Consider the following 15,452-nt stretch of genomic DNA (forward strand, 5'->3'; position numbering starts at 1 on the left):
ATGGTGAGTGGACGAGTTGGCAGAGGATGAATTGGCACTTTACCCCCCTAAAGATCTACAACCAAGAAATAAAAAGGAGAAAGGGAAAAATGAAAGGAAAAAGGGTGGAATATGATATCATTTACTAAACATATCAATTGTCAAAATCTATCAAAAAATTAGCATTCTATACAAAAATGTCAATTTTTTTACTACCTCGCTTTGTTCACTCAAAATTTTTGTTTGATTTTTTTTTCCTATAGGGTTTGGCCCCTCTCAAAATGTGAGGCTAAATATACCATTGATTACCCTAATCCCTGATCTTATCTGATCGTTATTTCTCCTCTATCCAAAAGCAATATTATTTTTTAGGGGAAAAACATGAAAACAGGACTGATGGATGGACATACAGACGACCAGCAAACATCAAGCATGTATAACCATCTATGGTGGTGGGTGTACTGGCATAAATAATGAAATCTAGTGATCGTAGTTAAGATTGATTTCAGTTAATTCTAAATTCCAATAATTCCTTTAAATCTATGATAAGCAAATAAAATCAAGTTATTGTGATGGAATTATCAATGAGCTAAATAAAAAGAGACTAAATAGTAGAGATAGTACTGAATTGAACAATCCAATCATTCTTTGCTGAACCTTAAATGAAACGGACTGTGAACGAGTCGGTAGTGTAAATGGGGTAGTCGTGAAATATATCACACACCAAGATCTACAATCATTGCATCCTTCATTAATCAGTACTATTGTGCAAATTTAACTGGATTTCCAATAATCAAAAATTACATCCTGGCTGAGTAATCATGCATAACATGTGAATAATAACAATGGCAAAAGCCAAAAACAAATATACATTGGAATAAAAAAATGAAAAACTTCAAATAGCATTCGATGCAAAACCCTGCAGAATCCCTAAAATGGAAAAAAAAGCCTCATTTACACTGTATGAAAATCATTTGCAGTTGTACTCATATTCTAGGGAATACAGTCCACTCCTTTCCTAACAGACCTCTTCTTATATTGTTATTTGGTAAGGAACATGGATGCAAAATTCTGGCAGATATTGCTAAATTGTGAATGTTCTTCCCACAGGTTGGTCCTTAAAATTTTTGAAATATCATCTGAAACAAAAAATAAAACACATTTTGTCGTGTTCACCTTTTCTATAACATTTTAACATGTAGAAGGAAATGTTGGGCAAAGAAATCATTCACCAAAAAATAAAATAAATGCCCAAGATTTCAAAAAGAGCTTTTAAATAAAATATAATGACACTTTTCTAAAATGATATTTGTTTTGAACAATGTAAATGACCCAGTACAATTGTTATCTGGGTCAAGCAGTGTTTATTCCATTGTTTGTATGGGTCCTTCTCTCTTTCTCTCTGGTTCTTATTCTGTGAGCTTTGTAACACTTTTTCCCTTCTATTTTATTTTGCAGGATTGTGTTCACTGCAAATACAGGAAACTCCCCCTAAGCTAGTCTTGTCACAAGGACTTACAAAATCACTAAACTTTATTCAATATCTCACCATACAAAATATAGCTTAGGTGTACTAAGAGAGGTAGGTTAGAAGCTAAAGCATGAAACAATTCAAATGTTCAAAAAGATTCAGTAGTTAAAAGGAAAAGTACAATGGCTACTACATTTTTGAAAAAAAATGGGAACATTACATGATACTTTATATGCACAATCTACAATATTAACCATTTCCAAATTTTAGCTGGTCATTAAAACATATTTATTCACCTGAGAAAAAAAATTATATGAAGTATTAAGTGTTTTGTGATATCAATTTTATTTCATAGTTCCAAAAATATATGCATTAGGTATGATCAGTTTTCTTTTCTCCATCTCAACTAAAGACAGTGTATAAAATATTTCATATAATTTTGACAAGTTTAATAACAATAAATAAATATCCTTTTTTATATTACTGAAGATAAAAACCAAGCATGCAAGTTATGAACCCTTTTCACCAATTTGTTGTACAGGTGTTATGTAACTTATTACTGAAAATCAATTATTGATTTAAAGTTCAATGCAACATATTTTTGTAATAGTGAAAAAAAGACTTTACTGGAGCCTACTCCCAAGTATCAAGACAAATAAAGACAAACATTGAACACAAATCAAACATATAGTATTGATATAGACTTTGGGTTGTTTAATGGTACTTTAGACTATCTATTGACACATCAGTTGAGTGTGTGCATTCAACATGATCAAGCCTTACCATTTTGACAATTAGGGGCAGCTCCATAACAAACATGGGGGTAGTTTGTACCATTTTTAATTTGACAGCTTCGTGCACATTGAAGTTACCGTTGAAAAACAAGAGGTATAAAAGTTTAGTGATTGAGCTGTCATTATTAAATCACTGATCACAAGGCAACCCTATGGTCAGTAACACCCAGACTCTGATGAAAGATATTCAAACTACTTCTTTTAATTGGTCCAGATCTGTTGATAACCAAAAAGATTATTGCCATGCAATGCCTAGATCATCTTGGAGAATATATATAACATGATATGGCACTTGGATATATTGAACCACTGTACTCTATAAAAGTGACTTTTTGTTGCTTGCAAAAAAACATCAACAAACAGCTTATAATGTAATCACATTAAATAAACAACAAAGTTTCAAGGGATTGGTGCAATAATGTGCATTTCATCATGTTTTTTTTTTAAATTCAAACAAATAGATGATTTCATAATATTACTCACACATTCCCTCTTATATGACTTATGTGATTCAGAGACAACTCCCACATCATTACATCAAGATCAGAAATAGATTTCCACCCCTATCTTTAAAATGAAAGCTTCCGAAATGCTACTAAATTATTTCGCAAAGTTGCACTGATCAAACAGACACGCTGACAAGAGGAAGGGAGAGAAAGAGAGACAGAAAGGAATAGATAGAGAGAGAATAATCTGATCAGTTCAATTTTTATATGTTTTTCCTCCATTCAAACATAAAACTTGAGCAAATATGCTGAAAAGAAATATTGCCCAAAGGGATAGAATAATGGCCAGGAAAGGTACAAGAGAGAAAATAGGGATAGGAAGAGAATGAGATATGAGATCGGTGTAAAGGTCAAAGTCGTGAAAGATAAACAAGTATTGAGCAATAATTTCTCTTTTTAGTCTCCCTTTGCAATAATTGAAATTTCCAGTATTATTGATGCAATGATCCCTTGAACATCATACTGCTGCAGGTGTGGGTTTAACCCATGCAATGCCAAAAAGAACTTCTGGTAAATGTGAGGCATCATGTTTAACTAACTCCTAAAAATGAAAGTATTTTGGTTCCAAGACGACAAAGCGAGGTTATTCTAAGACCTAAATTTCGAACTTCCATTTTCATTTCCATCCATCTTCTATAATCTATTTGGGATACAATTGTTATGATCACTTAGAATACAATGCACCTGTTTTCTTTATTCTGGAAAGATGAAAATCATAAATCAAATTCATTAGTTATAAATTAGACATGTCATAGGCTGAAACCTATTCTATTCCATTCTATTCCACAGGTCAAAAATACAGCAGTAGTGATGTAGTAGTGAGTAGTGATGAAAGGAGAAAGTCAGATAAAAGATGGGGAAGAATGAAAAAGAAGGAGAAGGAGTAGGAGAAGAAGAAGAAGGAGAAGGAGAAGAAGACGACGAAGAAGAAGGAGAATGAGAAGAAGGAAAAGAAGAGAAGATAGAAAGGAGAAGAGAGGATATATGTATTGGAATGCACCTGTGAATGTCAACTGCAGTCATCTATCAAAATCAAAGCAGGTTTTGTTTTTCTTCAAACTTTTTTCTAATGCTGTACCTTTTCAGTGCACCTGTCTCATGCTCATAAGCTCATGCCCATTGTTGATGTCACGTAGCTTATAGGATATAATATAGGGAAGAATGCAATGGAGAATAGTACTAATACCTATCATACAAGAATAGACATCGAAAATCCTGTCCCATTTCATAAGCCCCCCCCCCTCCTTTAATATCTAGCTAGGGGTCACATACTTGGCATCAAGGTATAAGTGGAAGTAAATCTAATACTCAGAATACAGTCACATGATAAATTGTCTTTCCAAAGAAATTAAAGAAAAAATTATATTTCTAATTCATCAACACTTTGTGCTCATGTCGCATAATGTGGAAAATGAAAAATTATTTTTGAAGGTACAATTCTGAATCAATTATATTCACAAATCCCCACTTCATAAAAAAATAAAACTTATCCTGAAACCTATCCTCTCTTTTTATTGCTTCTTTTTCGTTCGTTTTCTTAGCTGTCCATTAATAATTCTTTTACACTACTTTTTTTTTTACTCACAGATATCACACTTTGAATGTCAATGTGACACCAGTAATTAGAAGGAATGAACCATATCATAAACAAACATAGTCTACCATTTCATACCTTTATTCATAAAAAATAACTACTGTCCAGAAATGTTTTATTCAAACTGTTGTGATTTAAGGATTACCGGTAAGCAATATTGTTTGTTTTGAGAGAGTAAAAATCCTCCCGTGTTATCCTCTTACTCTGTTAAGAACCTTATTATGGATTTAATCTGTATGACATAGGCCTATAGAAAAATATATGAATGCATAAAGGGTCTTACAAACATTCCACATCTTGTGTAATTGTAAGGGTTTACTAAGCATAAATTAGAAAACTCTATTAAAATCACTAATGGGGAAATAAATAAGTTCTTAAAATTTTTGAGGAGATAAATGAAAAAAAGGAAATTTTCTGAAGGCCCTCTCCTCTTCAGATTATATCATTATAGTCATTTTGTCAAAGCATAACATATAATTGGCTTACATTCATAATACAAACAGTCTCTGAAGATTATTTAACCATATCATAAGGTTAAATATAACATATGCAAAAAAAAAAAATTTCAGGATGTGATGGCCCGAATTCACAAAGGTGGTTTTTAAAACTATTGGTTGAACTCATGGTTTATGAAGATTTCCTGTGTAAATTATGCTTATTTACCACGTATAACAAATGACCAATGCTGATGCGTGCTTTTGTCAGAGTGTGCCAAATTGATGCCTGTTGCCACTGTTTTGAATTAATGAGTCCACTCTTCAAACAGTGGACTCATGAATAACCGATGGTTTAAAAAAGAACCCTTCTTGAATTTGGGCAATAAAAGTTCCAGAAGTTTTCAAAAGTTGCATTAATTTGGTCAATCTTGATGCTCATTGCTTCGTTAGCAAATTAAAATAATAATTATGGCAAGAAAAAAGAAATGTTTGCTCAATGTTAATGACCAAATTTAGGAGTATGTTCTCTATTTTGGAAATGAGTAGAGGTTATGACTCTAATTACTTGATTATGAGGCAGAACCAACTTCAAAGTATACCGAATGAATCCTAGCCCCCTCCCCCTTAATAAATGACCCCCTGCAGATATGTTGTTTCCTTTGATGACTGATTTTTGTTTTGTTCTAGTAACATCCACTTTTCATCTAAACATCATTTACAATGCCAATTACACTAATAAAAAAAAATTCTCAGAGGGGGTTCTTTCTAAACAAGTCATAACTACATCATTCTGTTTGCTGGTCATTAAACTCCTATTGTTATATATAGGGGCCTATAGCTTTGTAGAAGGTTGTAGAAACACTCTAACATGACCGTGAGTTGGCACCAATTAGTGGGCATGTATTCATCCTGTTCCATCTTATTACATCGGTGTTGTATAATGAAAGTTCTAAAGAAAATGTCATATCCCACATCTGAAAGCTATGGGCCTAATGGATGAAATGTGTATGGCAAAGGACAGGCCAACTGTTGCAGATAAACTTTTTAAAATCATACTGCTATCTTCCATAATTGCAGTTTCAAAAATCTGGACAAAGATCTAATGCATTTAACTCCTGGAATCAAGAAGTTCCTGTACAAATCCTATGGGAATTAAATAATCCAATTGTCAACAGACTTATCATGTTGGCCTATTACCCTATCTATACACATCAATCTAGTTACGTCTTGAAAACATCATACCAGTATCACAATCACACATCAATGGGTCTGAATGATCTAGACTACATTATTTCAATCCACAGACTGCCCACTTGCAGATTCTAACAGGCAGACATTCCTATAAATAAACAATGATGGCATGAATTACATACCTGTACATGAACCTAACAACAGATGGCGCTTGTCCTATTCTGGCATGGGATGAACAGGTTGTAGCAACAGGTGACTTGAAGCTAAATATATCAGTCAATATTGTTTGGATTATCGTAATGATAATTTTAATAGGGAAATTAGGCAAAGATTATATATGAAGTATATCTAGCTAGAATTATTCATAGATCTTCTTTCAATTCGGCAATGTCATTGAAAAATAGACATGTTACACATTTGACCACATCAAAGGGAAGCTCACCCTAGTCATATTTAAAAAAATATATATCACCCAGAAAAATAAGATGAAAATATTTGTGAAGATATGACAAAAGTCCTTATGCATAAAGAGCTTTGTTAGTTTTGGAAGTAATGGCTTTGTGGTTTCATATGTGAGCAGTTGCTCCATACTTCATATAAATATAAAATTCATAAATTTTCATTTCTTTTTCATGGCTGGTGTAGACTGAAAACAAAATGATGTACCTGGTGCTATATAAATACAAAGGTTCAAATTCTTTCTTTAGAATTTGATATGGCTTAGCATATAGGGAAATGCTCTCACATGGCACAACAAATTAAAATTTTGAAAATTTTGCCAAACCTTCAATAAGTTTCTAATGTTTGTTTGCTTTTAATAAAATCAATTTTACATCAAAGTGAACTTCCCATTTAAGAGGAGATATTTTGGAAGGGTACTCCATATTTGGGGCAGTAATTGTAAATGTACTGTCACAAAGAAACTTAGAAAGTATTAAATTGCAAAAAATGTATTGCAAAATAAATTGTTTATGACTGCAAATGTAATATGAATTTACGATTTCAAGTAAGTCAGAACTGTAATTGAAGATTGACCAATTGTTGGGGAAAAAATATGTCATAATCCTATTTTAGCATGATCAGGAGGACTTGCTCATAATATTTTTATGTTCCAGTTTAGATTTATGAATGATAACAATAGCTTCTAATCAAGAATGATGTGAATAAAATTTGATGAAATTTTGATTTTTTTCTCTATTTATCATCAAATCCTTACATGTTCCAAGCTGTAGACCATAGAGACCTGGATAAAAATAAATCAAGGCTCAGGTAAAAATCAAAGGTGTGGTTTGGACTGATTAATCTTCTCTCAGACTACTCACAAGAAAACCTACACATGGGACTACAAGAAGGAACCAGCAGGATAATACACAACACCTGGCACATGAGGTAGAAAGATGGGGCCAGGATTCTCTCAAGTCAAAGCCTTCAAGCCATCCAAGGATCTGTCATCAAGACATGCATGGCCGAGAGAAAATGGATGTAAGATGGCCGACCGATGTCATCACAGACTAAAAAAAAAATCTAGCAACTTGTTTTTACAGGAGACTTGCAGGTTACTCTTCACTTTACAAGGGTGGCTGATGCTTAAAGGCTCATTATTGAATTAACTTGCAAGATGGACATAAGGATTCAGATTTTCAGAGTAAATTGTTATGTTTCTATTATATTGTGCAGGACCAAAATTGAAAGGAAATATCAGGAGCTGAAACTTCCAGTCCACCAGTAGGCCTGACTCAGAGACTGCTGTATATAGGTTTTTAAAATATTTATGTTTACATTCAAATCATGGGTAGAACTGCATTTAAAGAGAAATTCCAGTAGTTTGCAGTAAACACTGATTTCATGAGAAAGTCTGTAAAACAAGGCGTAATTGTCAGTATATCATCGAGGATCTAGATCTGGTACAGTTACATTAACTGAACTTTAGGTGGTTTCAGACCGCCTCGAAGTTCGCCAGTTCCAGGTATTCTCTGATCGGGAAATTTACCCCGATCAGAAAATACCAGGTATTTTGGTAATGTGAAAACAAACTACCCGTAATTTCCCCAAAAGAAAATACCTGCTAAATAGTAGGTACTTGGTGAAATTACGAGAACTTTCGTGGGGATTTTTCCAAGGTCGCAGGTATTTTGGCAATGTGAAAGCAAATTACGGGAACTTTTATCCCAGCGTGTCGTTGGGCGCGGCGGCGTGGGTGGCTGCTGGGCAAGTGATTTTGAATCTCCCGCCTTGCCTGCTTATCAGACCACACTGCGCATGCTCGTAACTTCGGGAACTTATCCCGAAGGATGTGTTTCGGGGCGGTGTGAATGCAGGAATAATTAACGGGTATTTTTTAGCCTTAAAAAGTTCTCGTAATGTAATGGGGATTCTTGTGATCGAGGCGGTTTGAAACCACCTTTTGTGAAATCTTGAAATCTACACTGAAAAATGTTCACACCGAAGATCCCCAACACAGATAAGCGCACGTGGGACAATGTATAATTATTGCTTAGAGCGTCGGGCCCGACGCTCTACCTGAATCCTGTGCTTATTTGCTGATTTCAAAGCAATTACACAATTTCTTCCAGAATTCTTTGGCACATGCGTTTTATTCATAAAAACAGACACTTTGGTGGTCATTTCATTGGATTCTGTACGAACTCATTTTGATATCGTTACCAAATTTAGCATTTACCTTTAAGGTGAGGGTTTGGGAGTCTGACCCTTGAATAATTTTTTTGCATTTCTGTGAGTTTGTTTTATGGAAAGATGACACATTTGCCATTTTTACTTTCCATTGAAATGGAAAAAAAAACACAGAGAAATACATAACAAGAAATAAAGTAACAGAAAGGAGAGAAAGGGGGGGGGGGACTTATACAATGACATATCCATACTCGCAAAAACTCCTTTTTGCTTTTTGCTCTGAAAGGAAGAAAGCAAGGAATCCAAATAAGGAGGCATTCAATTAGCCAGGTATTTGAAGAAAAATAGGTGAAAATTGAAGAAAAAATCAGTAATCTTCCCAAAAATTGCTTTTCAATGAGTATATAATGAATTCACCATTGTATATTTTAATTGTCCATAAACTTGCCAAACAAATAACTTTGGATAGTGGTAAAGCTTTAAACAAATATTTTATTATTTGGGTGACCACGGTCCAATTGCTCCCTCTCCTGGTCCTGTGGCCCTGAGGCTTTGAGCCTTACACAGAGACCTTGACTGAATAAATAATTCAGTTCTTCACTCTGTTGAGATTTCTAGGTATTATACAATTAAAAGAATTTTACTGAATTTCTACTTTCATATCTTACAAAGATAGAGTGATTCTTATATGGATTATCATTCTTCAGAGATCAGTTACTTACAATTACAAAATGACCAATGTAATTAAAAAAAATTTCATCTCATGGCCTGTGTCATAGAATCTTATCATGTATTTACAAATGTTACATCATGAGGTGAAAATTCTTCAAAATTCATGACTTTTTGAATAGAGTTTAAAAAGCTGAATGAGGCTCAAAGTCACTATATTCTTTAAGGAAAACTTTGCAAGTGTTACATTAAAATTGTGAACAAATAATTTTAATGCAGTAGTTTTTGTAGCAATCAAGATGACACTTATATACGCAACATTATGCATTATGGATGCTGGGATCAATGATTTCTGTATTGTTGATCAAACGGATCAATCACAACTCTTTGTAAGACAAGGCCCTGGTCAATGACTGGTTATTGAACTTGTGAAAGCCACTACAAATCCATTATCTTGGCAATCAACCATTATTTCATTCATATAAACAAAAATATTATGTCTTGCCATTCTACATCTTTGGCTACTCATACTCCTATGAATCCTGCTTTGTGGAACAACAGATTAAGTTGGATTTAGTTCTTTGATTTGGCCTAATCCTCTTAATCCCTTTCCACATTTCCTTTACTAGGATGAATGGTTTCCCTCCCAATAGCCCTCTGCCAAGCCAAAAGAGGGAAATGGTTCACAAACTATCACATGATTCATCAATTTATTATTTAGGGTGTCAATGAATATCAGTTATCTGTGTATGTGGTCATGATACCAAAATCTTTACTTACTCACTCTCAGCAGGTGGTTATATCTGATCACCCTATTCACTACCTAACAGTTGGAGATGGATGGATAGATGAGAAAACTGCCACAAATTGAGAAAAGAGGGGGAAAATGAGGGCAAAGCTAAGGTGTAATTTTTTCTGAGAGTGATTTAGTAAGCAAAAAATGAAATTCATGAATGAATTAAAGATCAAAGAGCTGCATATAGATGTAGACTAATAAATTTGTCTAACATTCTGCTTCCATTCGTGTTATCTAATTATTACCAGTGTAAAAGTGTGATAACTGTAAACCATTAAAATTCTGACTGTCATACATGTAATTACATTGAATAACTTGATGTAAATGCAATGATTCCATGATAATTGTTGATTTCACTCTATATGTATATATTGTATTCTGTTTTTACTTTATTGTTTTGTTATATACATTGAATTGCTATTGATGTAGAGTTGTTTGTTAAACTGCAGGGTGCCTTTGGAAAGCAGTGAACAGGCCTACCCTGCAGTATAAAATAAAGAAAACAAAAAGATGAATAAATAACCAACAGTATACTTCCCACAAGAAGGGACTTATCAATATTTTCTTTAAAACATTGATTTGTTTTTATTGCTGAAATGTGCTTTATGCAAATAGATGCGTCCTTTCCCTGGGAACTGGATCGTGCATTTCGTTCCTGGAAAAAAGACAGTTCTTGGTTCAACGTCCTTACGTGCATAGACCGATTACCGGTAGTGCTAGCGGTCATTCTCTGGGAACTGGAATGCGTATTCGCGTAGGCGTTTTTTTCTCTGGGAACTTGATAAGTGGATTGCGTATTTTTTGTTCTCGGAAAAAGGGCATACAGTATTCATTCTCAAAAGATTAGAAAGGGTTTATAGAGAGTTTACATAAAATCACAAAATATCAATGAAGAACAAAATCTTGCTTTGTCAGAAAGTCTTAGAACTAGGACAGAGAATAATACACCAGCTGCTAGAAGCACAAAAATAAGGTCAAAACATAATTTGTGTTTTCTAAAAAAATGTACGTTTTGCGCATGTTAAGTCCCTTCTTGCTGGAAGCCGATGATAGTCTACATACAAAACTTAAATTACTTGGCAGAGGTCAAGCAAATCAACATATTCTAATAATTCTATTTAACCTTAAAGATATCGTGGATTCAGATATTGCAATAATTTCTTATTGAATAAAATATCAAGGTAACAACAACCACAAAGGATGAATTTTTTTATATTAAAAAAAAATAGTGATAACTTGAACTTTCACAAACCTAAATGGATTCAATAGGAAAAAACTTTTGAAAAATCATTGTACTCCTTTATACCCATTTAGAATCTTTGTTTTTATTCAATCAACCTCACAACTCAACCATTAATCCCACAAAACTTTCATTTTAGAATTGATGCAATAACCGCACGAGAAAATCCTCCATTTTACCAAAATAAATCTAGTTCTGCACTTTACTCCAAGGTGACCTCAAAAGTTCATATTGGTTGGTATTTAGAAGCTATTACTGAGTTTTATTTGGGAAGAGAATCATTCATGTGGAATACTCACTAACTAGCACTGATTTTTTTTTTCAAAATGAGAATTCTTTTAATATTGCACTCTTTATCATACCAGAAACATGTTCATAACGACATAATTTGAATGCATTTGGCATACATGTTGTGTTTATGCTTCCCCAGTAGCTGTCTTTAATAAATCATAAGTATACTTTTTTGCAAATTTACAATGTGATCTGTTTTAAAAAGAAAATGAGAAGGAAAACAATTCAAAAAGTTTTGGGCTCGAAAATGGAAAGGATAAATGAATCCAGAGAGAGATAGGAAAAGAACAATATGAGAGTAGAAAGTGGTTTATGAAGAGAATCTAACAAGGTTGTTTAACAATGGTAACCCAATTGATGATGTGATTGAATTTGACAGTATCAAGCAGGTCAATGGGAGGTGGGCACTGCATGGGGTATACTTCTAAAATAAATTCTATTTTCAGCGAAGGAAAAAAAAGAATTTCAGGGAATGATTCAACATGAAAAATGATATATGAATGGTTTAAACACTTTGTAAGATTATTGCATAGTATCTAATAGTGTTAATTTTACTAAATTGTTACAAGAAAGTATTTCTGGTTCAACTTTTCTACAACTGATTTCCAGATATTGAATAAGAAATTTCATGAAGATTCGATATAACATTCTATAGTTTACTGAGTTCGGTGAAAGATATTTAATGAAATTATCTAAAAAAAATTATATCTTTGAAACTTTGTGAGCACATTCATAGGACCCTTATAGCATATTAGCCTTTTCATGTTTTGACACAAATGTTTAATTATAGAACTTTCATGCACGAGTCCTTATTTAATAGAGACAGCCCTGAATAAGGGCATGAAAAGGGACAATTTAAACCTTTGACAAACATATTTAGCTACTTTTGTCTAAAAATCTATCATTAAGATAAACCAGGAACGCTATTTGTTGTTTGATTTCCACTTCTTTGATAGTTTTTCCCCTAATTTATTTTGATGAAGACAATGATGGATTTCCCTTTGAAAATAAACTTTGTCAAGAAAGAAAAATAATAGAAAATGAGATTAAAAAAAAGGTTTTGGGGCAATGTGAATATAGTAAGAGCAGAAACAGGTGAAGTTTGTCATGATCAAACACCCACGATCTAATTTACTGGTCGTGATTGATGTCTTATTTAACGTCATTCAAAGAAATAAGGAAATAGATTTAATATTGCATAATTTGATACACTCTCATTGTAACTATTTCTTAGAATGAAACTGCCTCTTGGTAATACGTTTCACACCTAAAGTACAATGATCTCTGAATCATAACTTCCTGCTTGTTAAATGCTTCTAGCACTACCTACATCATTCTCTATATGCTTTTGCTATATAAGTTTACCTGAACTGCTGGAGTTTGTGAATGTGACATCACACCTATATAGCCTGTGGGTGATAATAGTTTCAATATTCTGAGCCTGCATGATCTTGATTCATATCTTCCTGTTTCCTGCTAACTTTCCTTCCTTCTTTCCAGCCAATAATCATTAAATTCAATCCATAATTACTTTTAATATGATAGATCATGACACCATACTAGATCATTAATAAGTCATTAAATCAACCTTCCTCATTGTTCCTCATTCATTCAAACTTTCGTTTCTTTTCTCTTTCTTCCAAAAGAACGACACAATATCAACTTAAAGACAAAAATAAGGAAAAGAACATAACATTTTAATAAACGGAACATTTTTCAAGGTTCACACCTCATCATCAGCCTAAAATCATAGAACAGAGTAACTGGTATATATACATTTGGGATATCAATAGGGCCGTCTGCACCATCCCGAGTTTTCAAATTAGCGCGCTTTTTCTGATCCTGCAAATTATCCCGATTTGAACAATCTCGAGATTGCAATGGAGACGCAATTATTGCGCTAGTTCGTAGGATTAATCTCGAGATTGCAATCCCAAGTCAACTTAGGATTATTTGCAAAATAGCGCGCTATTTTACGAATTATCGCGCTAATTCGTAGGTGCAGACGCACTCGGGATTATTTATCACGGCGTCAGACCATTAATGCATCGATGCCTCGCTCGAGCAGGAATCGCTCTTCTTGCGATGGTGGAGACGGGGTTTCTTGAATCTCGAGATTAATCGCGAAGATGGCCGATCGCGCTAAAATCTCGAGATTGATCAAAAACTGGGATGGTGCAGCATCGCCTACTGTAATTTCAAGAATGTACTTACAGAGTGTGGAACAGGGTGAATTTAAAAAGGAGTAAAGGTAAAGATTATATCAGTGATAGGTCAGTTTGGGTGGGATAATTAAGCATTGTTTGATAATTGTTGATTGAGTTGGGACTTTCTCCAGTTGAGGGAGAGCCCTTCTTTGATTTTGACTGCCCAAACAGACTTTCAGCTCAAATGTACAAATACCAGTAATACCCTTTTCATAAACCTATCCTCCAATTAGCCGCCTAAGAGTAATGCGGATAATTCAATAAAAATTGCGTTCATAAACTCCGAAAATAAGCCGCATTATTTTTACGAGCGCCCGTCCTGAAAAAGGCGGATAATCGCCATGACAACTGGACACGCCCCCTCCGATGCGGTTGTGTTGGAAAAGGGTGACCTTGTGACCGCACCATGGCAATTAACCGCATTATTTGGAAATGCGTTCATAAACTCAAAATCTTATCCCGATGCCGCTATTATGCGGATAATAGCAGCATCAGAGTAATGCGGATAACTCTTGTCCTCCTCCAATTTTACGACCAAATTATGCTGCTATTAGCCGCCTAATTCATTTTAATTGGGTTTATGAAAGGGGTATAACTCTAATTCATGAATTTAGACTGATGATGAACCTTGAAACATGTTCTGTATGATGAACTGTTATGTTATTTTCTCTTTTACTTCACCATTGTTCATATTATCTATGAAAATGCATTTTGCATTTAATTGTATATTAAAGGTGCAAAATAATGATATACCAATAATCTACCCCTTCAAAAGTTTAAATGATTCATGAGAACAGTTGAAGAGATACGAAACAAAACTACTTCTTCACTCACTCTCTCTCTCTCTCTGCAAGCTTTGCTATGTTTTGCTTTTCCTTTTCTACTTGTCATCAACAAATTTTCTCTTGGACTTAATAAGTTCGTCTGAAATCAAATCTTTATTACATTCCTCACTCTGTGTGATTGGGGGGGGGGGGGGCTGTACCTCCCCTGCTTTCTGAAAAATGGTTTCTTATTGCTGGGTACAACTGTGTATTGATAAACTTTAAAGTATGCAGCAAAAAGCATCGCTTTGTTGAAAGTCGTATTGCTATTTCACTTATACAATGCAGTATCTAGTGTCTCTAAAGAGATGATATTTCAAAACATCATAAACTTACATCAATAATGCAGAATTAAACTGCCTTTAAACCATGTCATATTATCCACTTCTTTCCTTGATTACAAACTGCACTCGAGGTTTGAAAACACCAATAAAATGCAATATGATCCATGTTATTTCCTTCAAATAGAAACAATATGAACCAAACAGGTAATAAGGAAGTATCAGAAAATATGGCAATTTTGTGGAATGCAATTCAATGCTTTATGAGTCATTAATATCATATTGAGACAGAATGGGATAGCACTTGAGAAATATTCCATCATCTAGGGTTTTGAGCTCAGGATTATAAAGGCAAGTGTAGTCCCACCCATTGATGCACCTGTTATTATGAAGACATGAAAGGAATGATTGAATTGAGCTCACTCTGTGAGGATATGCTGCGTATCTCAACATGGTATTCACCCACCTGAAGAGTCAGTAACACAGTTTTGTACAAACACGGATAGTGGGGGGGGGGGGGTTGCACCTCATGTATATAAAA

General features: G+C 34.0%; 1 protein-coding gene across 2 annotated transcripts in view; it reads right to left on the bottom strand.

The window, feature by feature from the left end:
- Nucleotides 1-6,063: 6,063 nt before the first annotated feature.
- The window catches only part of LOC121419392, a 33,544-nt gene continuing 24,155 nt past the window's right edge, over nt 6,064-15,452 (bottom strand). The window contains exon 4 of one of the 2 annotated variants that reach the window (XM_041613844.1): nt 6,064-6,235. In XM_041613844.1, coding sequence (XP_041469778.1) covers nt 6,121-6,235 — 115 coding nt within the window. In that variant the 3' untranslated portion in view covers nt 6,064-6,120. Of the gene's footprint in view, nt 6,236-9,475; nt 10,130-15,452 lie in introns of those variants that run through there. The other variant, XM_041613845.1, reaches the window with a different exon arrangement.

The sequence above is a fragment of the Lytechinus variegatus genome, chromosome 7 (genome assembly GCF_018143015.1).
Source record: "Lytechinus variegatus isolate NC3 chromosome 7, Lvar_3.0, whole genome shotgun sequence".
NCBI classification, from domain to species: Eukaryota; Metazoa; Echinodermata; class Echinoidea; order Temnopleuroida; family Toxopneustidae; genus Lytechinus; species Lytechinus variegatus.